This window comes from Schistocerca cancellata, chromosome 4 (genome assembly GCF_023864275.1).
Source record: "Schistocerca cancellata isolate TAMUIC-IGC-003103 chromosome 4, iqSchCanc2.1, whole genome shotgun sequence".
Lineage (NCBI taxonomy): Eukaryota > Metazoa > Arthropoda > Insecta > Orthoptera > Acrididae > Schistocerca > Schistocerca cancellata.
Window position 1 is genome coordinate 521,207,325 of NC_064629.1, and position 24,930 is coordinate 521,232,254.

General features: G+C 41.3%; 1 protein-coding gene across 3 annotated transcripts in view; it reads left to right on the forward strand.

Moving 5' to 3' along the window:
• LOC126183673 (galactosylgalactosylxylosylprotein 3-beta-glucuronosyltransferase S) overlaps window positions 1-24,930 on the forward strand; it is a 181,385-nt gene that overhangs the window by 92,905 nt on the left and 63,550 nt on the right. For all 3 annotated transcript variants that reach the window (XM_049925835.1, XM_049925836.1, XM_049925834.1), the window contains 2 exons: window positions 930-1,109; window positions 8,323-8,515. In XM_049925835.1, coding sequence (XP_049781792.1) covers window positions 966-1,109; window positions 8,323-8,515 — 337 coding nt within the window. In that variant the 5' untranslated portion in view covers window positions 930-965. The remainder of the gene's footprint in view (window positions 1-929; window positions 1,110-8,322; window positions 8,516-24,930) is intronic.

Consider the following 24,930-nt stretch of genomic DNA (forward strand, 5'->3'; position numbering starts at 1 on the left):
GGGGGAGACAAGATTCTGAATGCCCCGTGGTTTCCAGTTGACAGCTACAGTTCGATGAATGGCCAAAAAATTGATGCATTGAATATTAGCAAAATGTTGTTAGTGATAAGTGAGTAGAAAATGTGTGGAGGTCATTATGGAGTTACTACAATACTGATAGTGTACGAATCGTATATGGATGTGAATTGTAGTTATATTAGACAACATGAAATTTTTAGAGCATGGATTGGGATCATTTACTTCAAGTAAAAATATTCTTTGTGCTGAGGTTAATATCATGTTAAAACTGCATGCTGGACATGTCTGACCTTGGATACTTGTATTTCATATGCAGTGCTCTCCACAGGGCATGACTAGACCATATTCCACTTTCATTCTGCTGCTGCTTTTCTTCTTCCACTATAAACTTCACAAAGACCATCCTCCTCCAAATTCTTCACATGAAGTAAATATTTAACTCTAGTAACAAACTTAAGGCTGAAGGAGGGCGTGTATCTTAGGGGTTATAGTCCTATAGGATAATAAGAAGAGTCATTTTAGGTGTGGAATAGAGGGGGAGATGTAGTGGCAAGTTGAAGATTCAATTTAGTTTACAAAGTTCGTTCGAAGAACATTGCTAACAAAAGGCAGGTGTAATTCCTGGACTGGCACATAGTCATGAATGTGCAGCTTCTTAATGTATTTGCATTACAAAAATGTATTTCATATTGGTGCATTTTCATTTGAAGGGTTCTGTATTTTTTTATTCTGCCACTCATGTTGACTAATAGTGTGTTTCAACAGTGCAATGCTTAATTTTTTTCTGTTGATTATGTTTTAAGTGAACTGCTGAATAAAGTATTTTTTTACTTACACTAAAGATTAATTGAGTCTTCTGATAGTATTTTTTTGGCTTCTCTACACTTCCTTCATCTTCCCTTTTTTTTCAGGTTGAAGGTTGATAATGTCTAACAAAGCTGGAAGCAATGCTCCCACTTAAGAACATGTTCCTTTTTACCATTGCTATGACAATTATAGTGTTATATTTTGTATGGAGCTCTCAAGGCAAGGAGTTTGGGAGACATTATGATCATCGAGAACATGTATTCCTGTGCCACATGTCATTTGAGGTAGGAAATTAATTTAAATTAAACTTTTCAGGTTTTCAGCTAATAGCTGCTTATACATGTTGACCCTAAGCAGCAAGAAAATTGACAATTAATTTCTATTTATACGATATAATGATTAAAGTTGTCATCAAACATCACATGAATATCAGTTTGTAGTAGGTAACTGTTTCATTCAGTTTAATAATTATCTTACCGTAGACATGTAATTGCCAATGCAATGTTACCATCATATGAGAGTACAAATGCTGTCACATCAGGAGAAGGAAGCTTGTCCCCTGTCATTGCATTTTGCACAATACCACACGGTGTCAGTTGGAAATGAAATGTGAGGTATTCAGAAACAGCAATGAAAGGAAAATTATTCATTGTTGTGTAAATAATAGGAATTAAGTATTTTGATGTAAAAATGGCAACTGTTTGTTTCCCCTCCAAGTGTAGCAGTTCTTCAACAGTTGAAACAAATTACAAATTCAACCAGTAATTCAACAAATAACACAGACACATACAGTTCATGTTGAAAATAGAAAAGAATGGCATGTTTCCCTTTCTTGACATAGAAGTCTGTGCTTCACTTGAAGGGAATTTGGGTACACACTCTGCAAGAAGCCTTCGAGGCACTGATAGTTACTAGCACACAATGCCCCAACATCATTGTAGCAAAAGAATTTGGTATTATATATGTTGATGAAGAGGGCCCACTGAAAGTGCAGTGTAGATAATGTGAAGACAGTATTGCAGAAGCTGTGTACCAGTTTGAGGAGTAATCTTTACAGTTAATAAACCATTAACAAAATCAAGTAGTGACTGGGTTGTGGACAGCCACACATGACACGTCTGCCATGCGTGCAGGGTGTCACTGACAGTTTGGAGAAAATTCTTCACTTAAAAGAGATTTAAGCTGATAGCCCACAGCAGCATCAAAATTTGAGACCTGCTAGGGTCCACCAAAGATACCGTTAATATGCTGCATGTGCTGGGAGTTTGTCATCTGTGAGTGCAGATTAGTTTGCATTAGTGTCTCTGTGAGGTGTCAGCACTTTAAGATAGGTCAGATTCATATTGGGTTCAGCCAATGTAATAAATCAGTGGTGCAAGAATACTAAAATGAATTTCTTTAACACATGCAGTTCACAGGTGCTCACACACTAGCTAGGCAGCCACTTAACTTTCAAAGGAATGCACAAGAGGCAATATATGTACTCAAGCAGCGGGTGGATTGAACTGTAATGGTGATTACAGTTATCCATTGTCTTGGTCACCAGGAGGAAATGAAATATTGACAGACTGTGCCAATGAGACCCTCACTGTTGACCATGGGAAACACTTTCATGAAAGACACAACACAGCGATCTGTCATAATCACCTCTGAACATCATGTGAGTTGCACCACTTCACAAAAGCAGCTGCCTTCTAATTTGCCAGTGTTGACCTATAAAATGCCATTATAAATTACAATCAATTAATAACATCAGTTCCCATCCTTCCCAGTCTCAACATCAGGTCATACGATGAGTTTGATTACATTTGTGTTATGATGTTATTGGAACAGGAGAGTAGTCAGTGTATGAGAGTCCATATGGCATTACACCTGTCATATTATGATATTACAGTAGTGCCTGAAACATTGGATTACCACTTTACTGTATTAAAACTAACTCCGACTTTGATGACTTGCAAACATAATAGTTCTCTATTCTATTTCCAATTGTGACAAAGCCTACCCATACCATCCGAAGACATTATACTCTACTGGGAAAAAAAAAAGTACCCCTGGAAAGATGCCGTTGATTTTGATCTCACGACGGTATATGCCATCTGTGTGATAGTAGATGTACTGATAATGGTTTCAAAATAATCCCCCAACAGATAGCATAGTGGCATAGCTACCAGAATGCAGTCTGTGTCTGCCCTTTAATAGGAATACTCACAGCCAGGAGGCTCAATGTCATGCTAATGTGTGAAGCAAGCAGACAACTATGCCATGGAGACACACTCATGCTTCCTATGCCAACTTAACAAGTTTGAAAGGGTCAAATTGTGGCCTTCCAAGTGGTGGGATGGTTTTTCAGAGAACTCCCACACAAGTTTGATGTGCTGCATCACTTGTGCAATGATGCTGAACATTCTCACACTTGTAGGTGAGTTTCTGGATGTCCATGCAGCACAGATACCTGCCAGAATCATTGTATTGTAAGGGCAGCAGTGGGAGATCATACAGCTTCCACACCACAGTAGGAGGGCTTGTAAGCCCAGACATGTCAACATGAACTGTCGTGAACTGGTTATTAACAGTGGGCCTACAGGCACGTACACACCTAACATGCCTTCCACTCATGCCCTAGCTTCAACATGCATGGCTCAGTTGGTGTCATCAGAGGGTCACTTGGAGGATGAAATGGCTCACTGTTGTCTTCAGCAATGAAAACAAATTCTGCTTGCACACAAGTGATAATCGTTTGTGCGTATGATGTAGACTTGGTGAGTGCTGTCTCGTAGAGTGCATTCGTCCATGACACACTGCCCTGCACCAGGCCGTATGGTCTAGGGTGCGATAAGCTACAACTCTCATTCACATTTGGTGTTTCTATAGGGCATGCTAACCAGCACTCGGTACATACAGAATGTTGTTAGACCCATTCTCTGGCTATTCTTGCAACACAAAGGTGATGTTTTGTTCCAACTGGATAATGCTCACCCATACACTGCCCTTGAAATTCAACATGCTCTGCAAGACGTGTAGCAACTTCCCTGGCCAGCACTGTCTGTGGACTTGTCTCCAACCGAGCACACGTGGGATATGATGGGGCATGAGTGACTCGTGTGACTCATCAACCAATAACTCTTACAGAACTATGCGAGCAGGTTGTGCAGGCATGGCATAAAGTATCCCAGGACAGTATTCACCATCTGTATGAGCAACTGGATGCCGGAATCAGCACTTGCATTGCCACCCATGGAAGCTATACCACGTACTGATATGGGTCTTTCAGCATGTGTCAATACCTGGTACCTCAAAACCACTTGTTCTATCGATCTGTAAATGTAATCATTTCATGTATTCCATATGCACTGTTGCAATACTAAGTATTGAGTGAATTGGAAACCTCTAATTTTTTTTCCGGCAGCATACCTTGAGACAGCCTCGTGCTACTCATGCGTGTAGGTTTTTTTTTATCTACAGTGCCCTCACCCCATAATAGTGTCATTCTCCCATCTTTATTGTAGCTGTCAAATTGATAATGTTCTCATAGGCTGGTTTGAATAAGAGAAAGGAGTAGTGAGAGTGATTAACATATTCATGGTAAGGGCTTCTTTCACTGCTCAGTAGTTTTGGAAGACTTTTCCGTTAGTCTTGCTACAATCACATTCCTATTCTACCAACAAATGAGATTCTGGAATAGTCAGCAGGAACTGTGGTCTGTCCTTGTTCTAAGTTTTACAAATGTGTCAATGTTCTTGTGATCTTATGCTTGAGAGGTTGATTAATTGCCACAGATAAGGAACCCAAAAGTACAATATTGTTATTTACCTACCCTGAAGTAAATTACGAATGTGTTCCCATAGGCTGTTTTGAATTATTTTCAGTTTGGCATTTTAACAACCTTGTCGGAACACTCCCAATTCAGTTTTTAGATCATTACTTTTCATTATTTTAGATAGTTACTTCAGTTTTAAACTTATGGGTACTGATGTGCTGTTGGGTCTAAGAATTTGCTTGGGTACTTAATTACACTCCTGGAAATGGAAAAAAGAACACATTGACACCGGTGTGTCAGACCCACCATACTTGCTCCGGACACTGCAAGAGGGCTGTACAAGGAATGATCACACGCACGGCACAGCGGACACACTAGGAACCGCGGTGTTGGCCGTCGAATGGCGCTAGCTGCGCAGCATTTGTGCACCGCCGCCGTCAGTGTCAGCCAGTTTGCCGTGGCATACGGAGCTCCATCGCAGTCTTTAATACTGGTAGCATGCCGCGACAGCGTGGACATGAACCGTATGTGCAGTTGACGGACTTTGAGCGAGGGCGTATAGTGGGCATGCGGGAGGCCGGGTGGACGTACCGCCGAATTGCTCAACACGTGGGGCGTGAGGTCTCCACAGTACATCGATGTTGTCGCCAGTGGTCGGCGGAAGGTGCACGTGCCCGTCGACCTGGGACCGGACCGCAGCGACGCACGGATGCACGCCAAGACCGTAGGATCCTACGCAGTGCCGTAGGGGACCGCACCGCCACTTCCCAGCAAATTAGGGACACTGTTGCTCCTGGGGTATTGGCGAGGACCATTCACAACCGTCTCCATGAAGCTGGGCTACGGTCCCGCACACCGTTAGGCCGTCTTCCGCTCACGCCCCAACATCGTGCAGCCCGCCTCCAGTGGTGTCGCGACAGGCGTGAATGGAGGGACGAATGGAGACGTGTCGTCTTCAGCGATGAGAGTCGCTTCTGCCTTGGTGCCAATGATGGTTGTATGCGTGTTTGGCGCCGTGCAGGTGAGCGCCACAATCAGGACTGCATACGACCGAGGCACACAGGGCCAACACCCGGCATCATGGTGTGGGGCGCGATCTCCTACACTGGCCGTACACCACTGGTGATCGTCGAGGGGACACTGAATAGTGCACAGTACATCCAAACCGTCATCGAACCCATCGTTCTACCATTCCTAGACCGGCAAGGGAACTTGCTGTTCCAACAGGACAATGCACGTCCGCATGTATCCCGTTCCACCCAACGTGCTCTAGAAGGTGTAAGTCAACTACCCTGGCCAGCAAGATCTCCAGATCTGTCCCCCATTGAGCATGTTTGGGACTGGATGAAGCGTCGTCTCACGTGGTCTGCACGTCCAGCACGAACGCTGGTCCAACTGAGGCGCCAGGTGGAAATGGCATGGCAAGCCGTTCCACAGGACTACATCCAGCATCTCTACGATCGTCTCCATGGGAGAATAGCAGCCTGCATTGCTGCGAAAGGTGGATATACACTGTACTAGTGCCGACATTGTGCATGCTCTGTTGCCTGTGTCTATGTGCCTGTGGTTCTGTCAGTGTGATCATGTGATGTATCTGACCCCAGGAATGTGTCAATAAAGTTTCCCCTTCCTGGGACAATGAATTCATGGTGTTCTTATTTCAATTTCCAGGAGTGTATTTTCCCTGATTGTGTCTTCGAGATTTACCTTGTCTGTAAGAGTTCAACTACTGAAACATATATATTGAGTGCTACTGCAGTTGTACCTTAACAAAACTTTCATTGCGTCCTGAACTTTGTAGTAAGATTAAGAATTTAAAATAATTTATAGTGATACTATAATTAACTCATATTTCTTTTCAATGTAAATTAAACATGAAAATTTTTGAGTATTAATAAGAAAATAGGGTATACTGTGGTAAAAATTTGAAAAAAGAATCAACTAAAAGTAAACAAAGAAATAAAACACACAGAGTAAAATTAAATACAGGATATTAGTCTCAGAATTTTTTTTACAGTATTAATACACTTGAAATTTAATTAATTAAAATGTGTGTGTAACTGGGGCACCTGGTTTAGAATAAATAATTAACAAAGCTTATTTAATTCGTGTGCTTCTCGTATTATGTGCAATCACAACATTTGGGTGTATACTATATTTGCAACTTGGATGTGTTTCTCAGTACTTAATATTGATACCTGATCTAACTTGCTACCCAAATAAATTGCTGCAGGGTTACTGTATATTGCAACTACCACAGATACTTGCCTTCTGGGAAAAAGTATCTGAATGTATTATGCTGTTTGGTGAAAAACAGTTGTCGCTCATTAACAAAAGAATATTTAAAAAAATTTTAAACTAAAATCATATCTGTTTTGTATTGTTTCTGAATGAGTTAATTATTAAATGCATACTAGACTCTGGTGCTATTTGCATTGAAACCTTATAAAATCAAGGACTAAATGTCAGTTGATCCTAACCTACACAGTAGCATGATTTGGAACATTCATAGTTCTATGAACTTCTTACCAGGGTTACTTATACTGGGATGTTAGTTTCACTGTTCAGACTACAGTGAAAGTAGAACCTGTACTACAAACCTTTCCCAACTTCAAGGTGAGCAATGTACAGGTGACATGACTGCGTATCCAGGGAAAACACGAACTTTTCAGTTTGATTTTTAAAGTTTCCACTTGGATGGCTGAATTCCTGGGAGGTTTCTATGGGTAAGTTGTTATAGAGCTCATGTGTTTCATGAGTAATATTTCACAAATGTGAAAACATCTTATTATATTGTGACACAACTGTATAAGAATATTTTTATCATTGTCAGAATAGAAGAGTATACTTTGATAAAATAAGCACTTTTTTACACAAAAGGTTTGAGGAGGAGTTATGGTTGGTTCAAATCCTATAAAAATATTTTAGAATGGAACAGAACCCTACTAATTGAAATTACAGTGAGAGGACAGTTGTCCCTACATCTCGAATCACAGTACACCATTGCAACTGAACTACATGATTCCCTGTGAAATAAGGTAAACAGAATATGTAAAAGACAGCAGGTTTCATGTTGAATTTAGATCAAATATGTTTCTCATTCATATTTATATATTCCTCTGTGATGCTTCAGATGACAGAATGTGCTTATGCAGCATGAGTCAGGAATGGTATTCTCGGTTCTAGAAATATGTGTCAGTTCTTTGGGAAGTAGGTCTTAACATAGGGGCTCTTCGATTTATACTAATCAGAAAGAAACCACAGAGAGTAATGACCACAGGGAAAGTACAGTACACTGAGGCAAAAGAAATATAGAGGACAATGAAGGCTCTGGCATATACAATACTATCTCCTTTAGCATTAAAATAACCACGCCAATCCAGACCCATGGAGCAAATGTGTTCCTACAAATCTATGCATCACTTACTATTGTTATTTCCCATTCACTTCATATACCCCAACTCTTTCCTGATCCAGGATTTGAAGTGTTTGTTTTTGCCCTTTGGTGATCTTTGTTTTGTAACCATACAGACGTTTTTATTTGTAATGGTTATTTCCATGTGTCTAAGAAAACAATATATAGAGTAATGTTTTCCTTTTTCAACTGTTACACGTCATCAGCTAATGTATCTTTTCAGCCCTTGTCCAAATTAAACTTTAAGCACAGATGTGATTTTTTTGTTCGAGCAATTTAAAGTTGTTAGTGTCAAATCCCCCGCTTTATTTTTTTTCCATAGGACAGCAGGAATAAAAATGTGGATAACATACCCACAATTTATTTTATTACACCCACATATCCAAGGAGGGAGCAAGCAGCAGAACTTACAAGGTTAGGGCAAACATTGATGCATATACCTAACCTGCATTGGATTGTTGCTGATGATAACATGGTTTGCAGTGCAATGATAACAAAACTCTTGAAAAAATTTGGTGAGTTTTTCATATCAACTTTGAAATTTATTAATTACTTTTATATATTCAGTGGCATATTCCTTTGTAGTAAATATTGAAATGCTATTTTGTTATTTTTGAATGAATTTGCTATAAAAATCTATTATTGAGAACAAAACATATGACCTTACACAGGAATTCCCCCCCCCCCCCTTGCTCACTTTTCTCTCTTTACCCATCCATAAAATATTTTGATAAATAAAGGAAACTTCTCAACTGGCAGTTAGTGCAAAACTGCTGACAGCCTTCTACATGTGACAGGCTAAGACTAGTGGTTGTATAGAATTGCAGTGCTTGTGCACTATTTAGTTTTTGCTCCAGCTAGTCAATGAATGCACAGCATTCCTATGTTATATTTTCAGCTCACATCCAACTAGCAGTTTTATTGATATATTTCCATTCTAAAACAAAACCTAACAAGAAATGATGATTTTCTATTTAATGTTGGCACATATTCTAACATTTATTTCACTCTATTACAGTTATAGTCATTATGCACATATTGACATAGTGAGCAAATGAATGCTGTGCCGAAGAGATAACTGCATATGTCTTCTTATTTAGCGGATATGACTCATCAAGAAGTTGTCAGAAAATTATGACTGTTCAAAGATTCTGTTAACTTTCAGATCCCACGTTAGAGAGTGTTACAAAAATTTCATAATGTTTTGTTTAAATGACTTACGCCACCTGCAGGTGTTGTTTTTTTCCTTTAATTGTTGTGCAATCTCACAAGTTCTGTCTGATACCAATATCAAGTATTTGTACAAAAATCAGTGACACTATATGCTATGAAATTCTCTGCTTCTGTTATATTTCAGTAGCGACCACTGTCAATGCGCTTATGAGTGCAGGTGTTGTAAATAATTTATATCACCAGCACCCGTAACAGGTGCTAGTGATATTAGTGTTACGGCAGCTGATATTTAAATACACAGATACAGGAGACATATGGTATAATGTGTCACTGATAATTTTTTGTAAAGACACTTGATATTGGTGTAAGACAGAAATTATGTACAGTTGTACAATGATTTTTTTAAAAAAAAAAAAAGAAGAAGAAGAAGAAGAAGACACATGCAGGTGGCATTAAATCACTTAAACAATTCATCAGAGCTGAGGACCCAGTGTCAATGAATATCATTATGTTCTGATAGCAATATGCAATATATTGGGCCCTCAAAGACAAATTAACAGATGTGAATTATCATGACGGATTACTTTTTGGTGATGCACTCAGAATGTGTTGGTTTCATAATGAAATGTTACCTTATCCCATCCCTGGCCCAACTCCTATAGTTCAGATTTCTCAAAGTTACGTCTCAGTCATTTCATTTTACGTACCACTGCACACGTCAAGTAATGTTCCATGAATGCTAGCCCTTTTGTGTAAAATATAGTAGATGTGTTTCCCTTTATATTCAAGATAGTGCTTGATCATAGCTAGTTCTTTTATTGATGCTTTGAATCACATTAAAACGATAATGTTGAGACTCTTGTTAGTGACAGTTTTATAGGTAACTGCTTGTGCATTAAATTAACTGAATGTTAAAAGGAAGATAACTATCGAAAGCTAGACTGAAACGTATTTTTTCTGATGGTGTAAAACCATATACCTGTTGCAAAAGCTTCAAAACTAGCACAACCTACACGTTTTAAGCTTCCCATCTTCATACCAAGCTGATTTCACCTACAATATAACCCCACTTTGTACCCAAAATTAAAATTTTCCCATTGTTAAAAATATTTTTTTTATGATCCCTCCAAACTTTGTGTTAAGAATGTTAATTCCTACCATGCTTTGTGTTATAATTATAAATTTTCTACCATTTACTCATAATGAAACAACATTAATAGGGAGAAACAAAAAACAAAAAGTGTAATTGAGATAGAATAACACTTGCAAGTAATTGAATTTCAAGTAGTATTTACAAACATTATGCATTTGCACAGAGCATAACTTAATCACAGCTAACACTTGGTTCAAGAATCATAAAAGAATGTTGTATACATGGAAGAAGCCTGGAGATACTGACAGGTTTCAGATAGATTATATAATGGTAAGACAGAGATTTAGAAACCAGGTTTTAAATTGTAAGACATTCCAGGGGCAGATGTGGACTCTGACCACAATCTATTGGTTATGAACTGTAGATTAAAGCTGAAGAAACTGCAAAAAGGTGGGAATTTGAGGAGATGGGACCTGGATAAACTGACTAAACCAGAGGTGTACAGAGTTTCAGGGAGAGCATAAGGCAACAATTGACAAGAATTAGGGAAAGAAATACAGTAGAAGAAGAATGGGTAGCTTTGAGGGATGAAGTAGTGAAAGCAGCAGAGGATCAAGTAGGTAAAAAGCAAGGGCTAGTAGAAATCCTTGGGTAACAGAAGAGATACTGAATTTAATTGATGAAAGGAGAAAATATAAAAATACAGTAAATGAAGCAGGCAAAAAGGAATACAAACGTCTCAAAAATGAGATCGACAGGAAGTGCAAAATGGCTAAGCATGCATGGCTAGAGAACAAATGTAAGGATGTAGAGGTGCATATCACTAGGGGTAAGATAGATACTGCCTACAGGAAAATTAAAGATAACTTTGGAGAAAAAAAGAACCACTTGTATGAATATCAAGAGCTCAGATGGAAACCCAGTTCTAAGCGAAGAAGGGAAAGCAGAAAGGTGGAAGGAGTATATAGAGGGTCTATAGAAGGGCAATGTACTTGAGGGCAATATTATGGGAATGGAAGAGGATGTAGATGAAGATGAAATGGAAGATATCATACTGCGTGAAGAGTTTGACAGAGCACTGAAAGACCTAAGTCGAAGCAAGGCCCCAGGAGTAGACAACATTCCATTAGAACTACTGACAGCCTTAGGAGAGCCTGTCCTGACAAAACTCTACCATCTGGTGAGCAAAATGTATGAGACAGGCGAAATACCCTCAGACTTCAAGAAGAATATAATAATTCCAATCCCAAAGAAAGCAGGTGTTGACAGATGTGAAAATTAACGAACTATCAGTGTAAAAAGTCACAGCTGCAAAATACTAATGTGAATTCTTTACAGATGAATGGAAAAACTGGTAGAAGCCAACCTCGGGGAAGATCAATTTGGATTCTGTAGAAATATTGGAACATGTGAGGCAATGCTGACCCTATGACTTATCTTAGAAGTTAGATTAATAAAAGGCAAACCTACATTTCTAGCATTTATAGACTTAGAGAAAGCTTTTGACAATGTTAACTGGAACACTCTCTTTCAAATTCTGAAGGCGGCAGAGGTAAAATATCTAAATCTACATCTACATTTATACTCTGCTAGCCACCCAATGGTGTGTGGTGTAGGGCACTTTACGTGCCACTGTGATTACCTCCCTTTTCTGTTCCAGTCACGTATGGTTCATGGGAAGAACGACTGTCTGAAAGCCTCCGTGCGCGCTCGAATCTCTCTAATTTTACATTTGTGATTTCCTCGGGAGGTATAAGTAGGGGGAAGCAATATATTCGATACCTCATCCAGAAACGCACCCTCTCGAAACCTGGCGAGCAAGCTACACCGTGATACAAAGCACCTCTCTTGCAGAGTCTGCCACGTAAGTTTGCGAAACATTTCCATAACGCTATCACGGTTACTAAATAACCCTGTGACGAAACGCACCGCTCTTCTTTGGATCTTCTGTATCTCCTCCGTCAACCCGATCTGGTACAGATCCCACACTGATGAGCAATACTCAAGTATAGGTTGAACGAGTGTTTTGTAAGCCACCTCCGTTGTTGATGGACTACATTTTCTAAGGACTCTCCCAATGAATTTCAACCTGGTACCCGCCTTACCAACAATTAATTTTATATGATCATTCCACTTCAAATCGTTCCGTACGCATACTCCCAGATATTTTCAGAAGTAACTGCTACCAGTGTTTGTTCCGCTATCATATAATCATATAATAAAGGATCCTTCTTTCTATGTATTCACAATACATTACATTTATCTATGTTAAGGGACAGTTGCCACTCCCTGCACCAAGTGCCTATCCGCTGCAGATCTTCCTGCATTTTGCTACAATTTTCTAATGCTGCAACGTCTCTGTATACTACAGCATCATCTGCGAAAAGCCGCATGGAACTTCCGACACTATCTACTAGGTCATTTATATATATTGTGAAAAGCAATGGTCCCATAACACTCCCCTGTGGCACGCCAGAGGTTACCATAATGTCTGTAGACGTCTCTCCATTGATAACAACATGCTGTGTTCTGTTTGCTAAAAACTCTTCAATCCAGCCACACAGCTGATCTGATATTCCGTAGGCTCTTACTTTGTTTATCAGGCAACAGTGCGGAACTGTATCAAACGCCTTCCGGAAGTTAAGGAAAATAGCATCTACCTGGGAGCCTGTATCTAATATTTTCTGGATCTCATGAACAAATAAAGCGAGTTGGGTCTCACATGATCGCTGTTTCCGGAATCCATGTTGATTCCTACAGAGTAGATTCTGGGTTTCCAAAAACGACATGATACACGAGCAAAAAACATGTTCTAAAATTCTACAACAGATCGACGTCAGGGATATAGGTCTATAGTTTTGCGCATCTGCTCGATGACCTTTCTTGAAGACTGGGACTACCTGTGCTCTTTTCCAATCATTTGGAACCTTCTGTTCCTCTAGAGACTTGGGGTACACGGCTGTTAGAATGGGGGCAAGTTCTTTCACGTACTCTGTGTAGAATTGAATTGGTATCCCGTCAGGTCCAGTGGACTTTCCTCTGTTGAGTGATTCCAGGGAGCGAAAGGCAAACCTACATTTTTAGCATTTGTAGACTTAGAGAAAGCTTTTGACAATGTTGACTGGAACACTCTCTTTCAAATTCTGAAGGCGGCAGGGGTAAAATACAGGGAGCAAAAGGCTATTTACAATTTGTACAGAAACCAGATGGCAGTTATAAGAGTCGAGGGACATGAAAGGGAAGCAGTGGTTGGAGAGGGAGTGAGACAGGGTTGTAGCCTATCCCCGATGCTATTCAATCTGTATATTGAGCAAGCAGTAAAGGAAACAAAAGAAAAATTTGGAGTAGGTATTAAAATCCATGGAGAAGAAATAAAAACTTTGAGGTTCGCCGATGACATTGTAATTCTGTCAGAGACAGCAAAGGACTTGGAAGAGCAGTTGAACGCAATGGACAGTGTCTTGAAAGGAGGATATAAGATGAACATCAACAAAAGCAAAACAAGGATAATGGAATGTAGTAGAGTTAACTCGGGTGATGCTGAGGGAATTAGATTAGGAAATGAGACACTTAAAGTAGTAAAGGAGTTTTGCTATTTGGGGAGCAAAATAACTGATGATGGCCGAAGTAGAGAGGATATAAAATGTAGACGCAATGGCAAGGAAAGCATTTCCGAAGAAGTGAAATTTGCTAACATCGAGTATAGATTTAAGTGTCAGGAAGTCGTTTCTGAAAGTATTTGTATGGAGTGTAGCCATGTGTGGAAGTGAAACATGGCCGATAAATAGTTTGGACAAGAAGAGAATAGAAGCTTTCAAAATATGGTGCTGCAGGTTAATGCTGAAGATTATATGGGTAGATCACATAACTAATGAGGAGGTATTGAATAGAATTGGGGAGAAGAGGAGTTTGTGGCACAACTTGACTAGAAGAAGGGATCGGTTGGTAGGACGTGTTCTGAGGCATCAAGGGATCACCAATTTAGTATTGGAGGGCAGCGTGGAGGGTAAAAATCATAGAGAGAGACCAAGAGATGAATACACTAATCAGATTCAGAAGGATGTAGGCTGTAGTATGTACTGGGAGATGAAGCAGCTTGCACAGGATAGAGTAGCATGGAGAGCTGCATCAAACCAGTCTCAGGACTGAATACCACAACAACAACATGCAATAATCTTTCTTGAGCTCTGGTCTCCCTAGTTCCGAATCAGTACACGTCGTTAAAAACTGAAACCACTTCTGCCAGTAGTGCTATGTCCTGTAACACTGCCAGTCCAACAATAACTATACTGTGTGCAGTATTATTCATAGTAGCATTATCAGACAAAGTGTCGGGATGGGCTAAAACTTAAATATAATGTTGGCAACAATAAATAAGAGCTGTGGTAGCATTTCTTCCAGATAATGTATAAAATACCTTCAAACTGTCGCAGACGTAGCACCTTTCGTGAAAAAGTACGTACTACACAGGAATTGTTGACATATTCTACATGACTACTCTGCAATTCACATTTAAGTGCTTGGCAGAGGGTTCATCAAACCACAATCATACTGTCTCTCTACCATTCCACTCCCAAACAGTGCGCGGAAAAACGAACACCTAAACCTTTCTGTTTGAGCTCTGATTTCTCTTATTTTATTTTGATGATCATTCCTACCTATGTAGGTTGGGCTCAACAAAATATTTTCGCATTTGGAAAAGAAAGTTGGTGACTGAAATTTCGTAAACAGATCTCGCCGTGACGAAAAACGTCTTTGCTTTAATGACTTCCATCCCAACTCGTGTATCATATCTGCCACTCTCTCTCCCCTATTACATGATAATACAAAATGAGCTGCCCTTTTTTGCACCCTTTCGATGTCCTCCGTCAATCCCACCTGGTAAGGATCCCACACCGCGCAACAATATTCTAACAGAGGACGAACAAGTGTAGTGTAAGCTGTCTCTTTAGTGGACTTGTTGCATCTTCTAAGTGTCCTGCCAATGAAACGCAACCTTTGGCTCGCCTTCCACACAATATTATCTATGTCGTCTTTCCAACTGAAGTTGTTCGTAATTTTAACATCCAGGTTCTTAGTTGAATTGACAGCCTTTAGAATTGTACTATTTATCGAGTAATTGAATTCCAACAGATTTCTTTTGGAACTCATGTGGATCACCTCAAATTTTCGTTATTTAGCATCAACTGCCACCTGCCACACCATACAGCAATCTTTTCTAAACTGATACTGGTCTTCGGATCACCTTACTAGATGGTAAGTTACAGCATCATTTGCGAACAACCTAAGAGAACTGCTCCGATTGTCACCCAGGTCATTTATGTAGATCAGGAACAGCAGAGGTCCCAGGACGCTTCCCTGGGGAACACCTGATATCACTTCAGTTTTACTCGATGATTTGCCATCTATTACTACGAACTGCGACCTTCCTGACAGGATATTACGAATCCAGTCACACAACTGAGATGATACCCCATAGGCCCCGCAGCTTGATTAGAAGTCGCTTGTGAGGAACAGTGTCAAAAGCTTTCCGGAAATCTAGAAATACGGAATCAACTTGAGATCCCCTGTCAATAGCAGCCATTACTTCGTGCGAATAAAGAGCTAGCTGCGTTGTACAAGAACGATGTTTTCTGAAACCATGCTGATTATGTATCAATAGATTGTTCCCTTCGAGGTGATTCATAATGTTTGAATACAGTATATGCTACAAAACCCTACTGCAAACCGACGTCAATGATATAGGTCTACTACCCTTCTTAAACACTGGTGTGACCTGCGCAATTTTCCAATCTGCAGGTACAGATCTATCGGTGAGCGAGCGGTTGTATATGATTGCTAAGTAGGGAGCTATTGTATCAGCGTAATCTGAAAGGAACCTAATCGGTATACAATCTGGACCTGAAGACTTGCCCATATCAAGCGATTTGAGTTGCTTCTCAACCCCTAAGGTATCTACTTCTAAGAAACTCATGCTAGCAGCTGTTCGTGTTTCAAATTCTGGAATATTCCATTCGTCTACCCTGGTGAAGGAATTTCGGAAAACTGCGTTCAATAACTCCGCTTTAGCGGCACAGCCGTCGGTAACAGTACCATCGGCACTGCGCAGCGAAGGTATTGACTGCGTCTTGCCACTTGTGTACTTTACATATACGACCAGAATTTCTTCGGTTTTTCTACCAAATTTTAAGACAATGTTTCGTTGTGGAACCTATTAAATGCATCTCGCATTGAAGTCCGTGCCAAATTTCGCGCGTCTGTAAATTTTAGCCAATCTTCGGGATTTCGCGTTCTTCTGAACTTTGCATGCTTTTTCCGTTGCCTCTGCAACAGCGTTCGGACCTGTTTTGTGTACTATGGGGGATCAGTTCCATCTCTTACCAATTTATGAGGTATGAATCTCTCAATTGCTATTGCTACTATATCTTTGAATTTGAGCCACATCTCATCTACATTTGCATAGTCAGATCGGAAGGAATGGAGATTGTCTCTTAGGAAGGCTTCTAGTGACACTTTATCCGGTTTTTTTAAATAAAATTATTTTGCGTTTGTTTCTGGTGGATATGGAAGAAACGGTATTGAGCCTAGCTACGACCACCTTGTGATCACTAATCCCTGTATCAGTCATGATTCTCTCTATCAGCTCTGGATTGTTTGTGGATAAGAGGTCAGGTGTGTTTTCGCAACCATTTACAATTCGCGTGGGTTCATGGACTAACTGCTCAAAATAATTTTCGGAGAAAGCATTTAGGACAATCTCGGTAGATGTTTTCTGCCTACCACCGGTTTTGAACAAGTATTTTCACCGTCATATCGAGGGAAGGTTGAAGTCCTCACCAACTATAACCATATGAGTGGGGTATTTATTTGTTACGAGACTCAAATTTTCTCTGAACTGTTCAGTAACTATATCATCGGAGTCTGGGGGTCGGCAGAAGGAGCCAATTATTAACTTAGTTCAGCTGTTAAGTATAACCTCCACCCATACCAATTCGCACGGAGTATCTACTTCGACTTCACTACAAGATAAACCACTACTGACAGACACAAACACTCCACCACCAATTCTGCCTAATCTATCTTTCCTGAACACCGTCTGAGACTTTGTAAAAATTTCTGCAGAACTTATTTCAGGCTTTAGCCAGCTTTCTGTACCTATAACAATTTCAGCTTCTGTGCTTTCTATTAGCGCTTGAAGCTCAGGGACTTTCTCAGCACAATTACAACAATTTACAACTACAATTCCGACTGTTCCTTGATCCAAGCACGTCCTGTATTTGCCATGCACCCTTTGAGATTGCCGCCCACCCCGTACTTTCCTGAGGCCTTCTAACCTAAAAAACCGCCCAGTCCACGCCACACAGCCTCTGCTACCCGTGTAGCTGCCAGCTGAGTGTAGTCTACTCCTGAGCTATTCAGCGGAACCCGAAACCCCACCACCCTATGGCGCAAGTCAAAGAATCTGCAGCCAACACGGTCGCAAAACCGTCTGAGCCTCTGATACAGACCCTCCACCTGGTTCTGCACCAAAGGTCCGCAGTTGGTTCTATCAACGATGCTGCAGATGGTGAGTTCTGCCTTCATCTCGTAAGCAAGACCGGCAGCCTTCACCAAATCAGATAGCCGTTGGAATCCAGAGAGAATTTCCTCAGATCCAAAGCGACACACGTCATTAGTGCCGACATGTGCCACCACCTGCAGCTGGCTGCACCCTGTGCTCTTCATGGCATCCGGAAGGACCCTTTCCACATCAGGAATGACTCCACCCGGAATGCACACGGAGTGCACACTGGATTTCTTCCCCTCCTTAGCCGCCATATCCGCATTACGCGCCTAACATTGGAGCTCCCAACTACCAATAAGCCCACCCTCTGTGATTGCCCGGACCTTGAAGGCTGAGAATCTTCCTCTGAAAAAGGGAGGCAGCTGCATCTGGCTCAGCCAGAGACAGTGCCTGAAACCTGTTTGTCAGACGCACCGGGGAGGCTTTCTGATCAGCCTCCGGGGATGTCTTTCGCTGCTTGCCACGCCTTGGAACGGCCTCCCAATCAGCCACAGGCGAGGGCTCAGCCCCACTGCGGGCAGCAACCAGGGCAACCACAGCGGCAGACCGATCTGGGGACAGACGGGACGAGGTTGACATCCCCGTGATACCAAAGTCCGGCTCCCGACAGTGGTGCCCATTGGCAACAGCCTCAAGCTGCGCGACCGAAGTCAGCACCGCTTGCAGCTGTGAGCGAAAGGATGCCAACCCTCATCCGAACACAGCAATCACAGTCCCTGTCCATTCTAATCGATGTTGAACAACAGTTACTGAAACACGAGTCCGTGCCTAGATAACGCGAGGGAAACACGCAAAGAATGTATTAACTAACCTGTACAAATGCCTAACGACTGCGCTAAAATCTGCCTGAATTTACGATTACAGTAACTAAAACTCGAAATTACACCTCCTATACGAAACTCACACACAATTTAAGTAAGAATCTGCGTAGTAAACACTAAAGCGCAATGCAGCAACTCTCAAATACTATAATACACCCGAAATTTATGAATTAAACAATGCAAATACCCAAAAACACACAAAGAAATTAAGAATTAAACGATGTAACAAATAAGTAAGCTAGGGGTATACGACTTGCTGCTGCAGCTGCTTATCTGACGGCGGCAGGGATCCGTATATATATAAATTAAATAAAACATGTATTAACTTTGATTTGGAGGAAGATGTCATCAACTGGTGTATGGTGTATAGCTTTTTTGGAGTATGCAGCGAAGTGGTTTGTGAAGTGGTGGTTAGGTCGGGAACTAATAACAAAGCCTAAGCAATTTAAATATGGCTTGAATGGTTCACAGGTGGTGCTTTGAATTGTTTTGTGTGTATTTCACAATGTTTTCACAAGGCAGCTGCTCATCATCTTCAGGTTGTTGATGCATTGCTGTTGTAGTTTGCCAATTTATGGGCTGGCTTGCTGAAAAAGTGTAGGTGCCAAGGGGTGGGCCAATAATGGCATTGTCAACATGCGGAGAGCACTGCTAGAAAAAGTAGCTGTGGTCTCTGCATGCACGGCCATGGACCCAGCATATACAGGCGGGGAAGCTGTTGTTGCCTGGTGTAACTGTCCTGGTTTTGATGCTATGTCTGTGTTACCTTGTTACATTCATTTTTCTGTGGCCAACGATGCCTTGATGCTGCCAGTTCTGGTTCACATGCCTTGATGAGTTGAAATCCTGTGTCACTATTAAGTCATTAGTTATACATATTTGAACTGCTTCTTTAATGAAGGAATTGCAGTACATGTAGGTGGGGCAAGAGGTTCTTGGTCTCTTCATAGTTCATGCCATCTGTTATGTCAGGTCTGTGGTAACTTGTGGTTATATCAGTCATACCATTACCTTGCCATCCATCAGAGATAAGCAGGATGCGAGGCACGTGTGTGTCATATGTTGTTTAATCAGCCCTTGCTGGTGTACAGCAGCTAATCTCAGCTGCCAGAAGGCGACACCTTTAGATAGTGATGAAAACCGTGCATCCATAGTGAGGTGCACAGCTGCCATCTAGCACAACCATGCAGAGAGGTGTAATGTTTTCCTATCCAACTCCAGAATGCAGTGATCTCATTTTCATTCTGTAATGTTGCATGCGATATCTAATTGCACTCTGCTCGCAGATCACTGTTTGTTAAACTGGTACCAACCTGGCAATGTACTAGGATGATGTATTGAATGTGTGTGTGGTTTCTGCATGAAAGTGATTGTATTTTTGCTGTCTTTTTCAATTGTGTGTGTTACTACAAAAGTTGTGACAAGTAAGGTTTGTTCTTCATGTGTTTTGTGTGGCATGGCAATGTTGACAGGCGCATCTTTGGAGATCATTCTACAAAGTTTACTACAGCAGCAGTTGGACAACCTGCATCACTTAAAAATGCATCAGCTGGAACACACGACCATGTTGGACAGGGTGTTAATGAGCTCTCAAACTTTGCTTGCCTACCTACCTCCTTTTCCCACCTACAACACCATCACCGAAGACTGGGGCTTGTATGAAAAATGCCTACGGTGACTCTTTGTAGCCTTCAAGGTAACAGACACCGACTCCATTAAAGCCATTTTTCTGTCGTGGATCTCCCCACAAGTGTATCACTTGTTGGGGAAGTTAGCTTTCCTTCCAAATCGTGCATTTCTGTTGTCTGATGAAATGTGTTATTTACTGAATTCCTATTGCCGCAAGCATACTCTGGTGATTTCTTCAAGTGTGGAGCAGAAAATAACCCACACTTAGGCTGCAGAACTGCAGGGGTTAATTTGCAGGTGTTGTTTCGTTACTGCTAAATCTAAGGAACCTTACATGTTATCATTAGAGAAGCTATCATACGGGCAGCCCATGATAAGAAAGTTCGATATAGGGCCTTTCAATTTGAGCTTCCATCTTTAGAAGGAGTACTCAAGCTAATATAAGCACTTGAAGTTTCTCATGTGCTGGCTGCCAACTAGAGTCTTGGGCTGACAGCTGCAGTCAGTTCAGACAGTAACAGGCCCAACTAATCTAGCATGCTCTTGGAAGCAGAGGTTGCGGCAATGTAGTGTGCTTGGCTGCTGCATTCCACACAGATGTGGCCACAGTGGAAAACTTTCTGCAAACCTCTTTCCTCTTGTCCAGCAGGTTTTTTTCAATACGACCATCCAGCTTGTCCACAGCATTGGGCATATTGCTGCGTATGTCAGAAGAAAGGTCACATTTCTGTGTATGCAACACTTGGTCTACTTCTGCTGTACCACTCACATCTCAGTCTGTGGACATAAATGTTGTTAGTCATGTGTGTGAAGATATTGCAACTGTTTCTAAAAAACTTTTCGTGGGTGGGCATATTGATGGGGCTCCCTTATGCCTTCATGTGGATACAAACGCATTGGCCTCACTACTGAACTCTACCACTTATCTGTGCCTTGGTTCCCCTCCAGTACATCATGCCTTCTTGTCAGTCACAGTAAACAGCTGGTTCCTCTTCTTGGCTATTTTACTGTGGAGACAACATACAAAACAGTGGTGTAGCCAATAACATTTCTAGTAGCGGACAAAGAATTTAAGGAAAATTTGTTTAGTTTGGGCACTTTCTGGGCTTTCAAATTTACTGTTTCAGATTGTGTTCATTTAGTGCTGGATTGTGTACCCTCTCAGGAGTTGGATGATTTGTGCGAAGAATGTTCTGCCCTTTTTTTGTCCGGACTCTGCAACGGTACTGACTACTTAGCACACATTCCTCTCAAATCTGTGGCGTGACCCCATTTTTTCTATTCCAGACCTGTAACACTTGTACTTTGTGCTCAAGTGGAGGAATAATTAGACAGATTGACAGCTTTAGGCATCATGGAACCCATTTTGTCCAGTCAGTGGGCTACACCATTGGTCACTGTCAAGAAGCTGTCTGGCAAACTCAGTGTTTCTGGTGACTTTAAGGTGAAAGTTAATTCACAGTCGATGGTCAATACATATCCCATAACTTCCATGGACAAATTTATGACAAAGGTGGCAGGCAGACAATATTTTTCAAAACTTGATTTGTTGGAAACATATTTACAGCTGCCACTTGATGTACAGTCTCATCAGTTTCTTGTTGTGAATATGCTGTATGGCCTCTACAAGTACAACCACTTGGTTTCTGGCACTGCAGTGCCTGTGATTTTTCAACGTTACCTAGAACAGCTTACTCAGTGCATTCCTTATTGTGTCCATTACCTCGAATACATTGTCATTACTGGTCCCACCATCGAAGACCATCTTTGCGGCCTTCATCTTTTGTTTCAGACAGTTTCTGACGTGCATCTTAATTGCAATTCAGATATGTCACATTTCTTCCAACCCTCTGTAGAATACTTGGGACACGTTATCTCTCAAAGGGGTATGCAGCTGACTGACAGCCATATAAAAGCTATTGCAGCCCTCCCATGCCCTTCGAATGTGAAGGAGCTCCAAGCATTCTTAGGCAAAGTTGCCATATTGGCACGGACTTCAATGCGAGATGCATTTAATAGGTTCCACGATGAAACATTGTCTCGAAATTTGCTAGAAATTCCGAAGAAATTCTGGTCGTATATGTAAAGTACACAAGCGGCAAGACACAGTCAATACCTTCGCTGCGCAGTGCCGATGGTACTGTTACCAACGACTGTGCCGCTAAAGCGGAGTTATTGAACACAGTTTTCCGAAATTCCTTCACCAGGGAAGACGAATGGAATATTCCAGAATTTGAAACACGAACAGCTGCTAGCATGAGTTTCTTAGAAGTAGATACCTTAGGGGTTGAGAAGCAACTCAAATCGCTTGATATGGGCAAGTCTTCAGGTCCAGATTGTATACCGATTAGGTTCCTTTCAGATTACGCTGATACAATAGCTCCCTACTTAGCAATCATATACAACCGCTCGCTCACCGATAGATCTGTACCTGCAGATTGGAAAATTGCGCAGGTCACACCAGTGTTTAAGAAGGGTAGTAGACCTATATCATTGACGTCGGTTTGCAGTAGGGTTTTGTAGCATATACTGTATTCAAACATTATAAATCACCTCGAAGGGAACGATCTATTGATACGTAATCAGCATGGTTTCAGAAAACATCGTTCTTGTGCAACGCAGCTAGCTCTTTATTCGCACGAAGTAATGGCTGCTATCGACAGGGGATCTCAAGTTGATTCCGTATTTCTAGATTTCCGGAAAGCTTTTGACACCGTTCCTCACAAGCGACTTCTAATCAAGTTGCGGGCCTATGGGGTATCGCCTCAGTTGTGCGACTGGATTCATGATTTCCTGTCAGCAAGGTCACAGTTCGTAGTAATAGACGGCAAATCATCGAGTAAAACTGAAGTGATATCAGGTGTTCCCCAGGGAAGTGTCCTGGGACCTCTGCTGTTCCTTATCTATATAAATGACCTGGGTGACAATCTGAACAGTTCTCTTAGGTTGTTCGCAGATGATGCTGTAATTTACCATCTAGTAAGGTCATCCGAAGACCAGTATCAGTTCAAAGCGATTTAGAAAAGATTGCTGTATGGTGTGGCAGGTGGCAGTTGACACTAAATAACGAAAAGTGTGAGGTGATCCACACGAGTTCCAAAAGAAATCCGTTGGAATTCAATTACTAGATAAATAGTACAATTCTAAAGGCTGTCAATTCAACCAAGTACCTGGAAGTTAAAATTATGACCAACTCCAGTTGGAAAGACCACATAGATAATATTGTGGGGAAGGTGTGCCAAAGGTTGCGTTTCATTGGCAGGACACTTAGAAGATGCAACAAGTCCACTAAAGAGACAGCTTACACTACACTCGTTCGTCCTCTGTTAGAATATTGCTGCGCGGTGTGGGATCCTTACCAGGTGGGATTGACGGAGGACATCGAAAGGGTGCAAAAAAGGGCAGCTCGTTTTGTATTATCACGTAATAGGGGAGAGAGTGTGGCAGATATGATACACGAGTTGGGATGGAAGTCATTAAAGCAAAGACGTTTTTCGTCACGGCGAGATCTGTTTATGAAATTTCAGTCACCAACTTTCTCTTCCGAATGCGAAAATATTTTGTTGAGCCCAACCTACATAGGTAGGAATGATCATCAAAATAAAATAAGAGAAATCAGAGCTCAAACAGAAAGGTTTAGGTGTTTGTTTTTCCCGCGCGCTGTTTGGGAGTGGAATGGTAGAGAGATAGTATGATTGTGGTTCGATGAACCCTCTGCCAAGCACTTAAATGTGAATTGCAGAGTAATCATGTAGATGAAGTTCCTCCCGCAGGTGGCTCCAATTTCCTATCCCATAAATCAACTGCTTATAAAGGATGCAGCGTTTGAGCGGACCCCTGCCTGCAACCACCCATTCAATACACTCAGAGGCAGTTTGCATTCCTCCCTGTGCTTGGTCACCTATTAGCTGGGGCTTCAGCTTGTGATCACAATGTGGCATGGGGACCATGTTGTCTCAGCGTCGTGCTAATGGTTCAGAACAGCCTATCATTTTTCCACCAAAGATGGTTAATGATTTGTATAAGAATTACTCTCAAACAGAGAAGGCAGCTCTTGCTATTATTTACATAGTCATGAAGTTTCATGTCTTCCTATAAAAAATCTCATTTGATGATGGATCACAAATCATTAGTGTCTCTTTTTAGTCCTGTTGTGCCTTGCCAGACAAGATTGCCCACAGATGTCAGTGGTGGGCCCTGTTCCTTAGTAGATATAATTATGAGATTCACTTCTGACCTATGGCTTAGCATTCAAATGTAGGTGCTATTTCATGTATGCTGATGAGACCTGATCCTGATTTTAATTGAGATGAAGTACTTTGTTTTTACCTCAATGAGGAAGCTCACCAAACAGTGGAAGGACTTCCTATAACTAGTTGCCTCCAACACCATTTTTAGACAAGTGTGACAGTATGTTCAGAAGGGGTGGCCTAAGTGGTCCACTGTGGCCAGAGCAGCCTCTGGCTCCTGCATCAGATCCTGTCTGCAATAATTTTTTGTTGAGAGACAGACTCACCCTAATAAAAAGTGTACTTTTGTTGTCCATAGAAAATGCTGTTCCACTGGTGGTCTTTATGGCAGCTCTCCTATGCAAAATTCTTCACCTTCTGCATCAGGATCATTGTGCCACCTCATGCATGAAAATGCTGG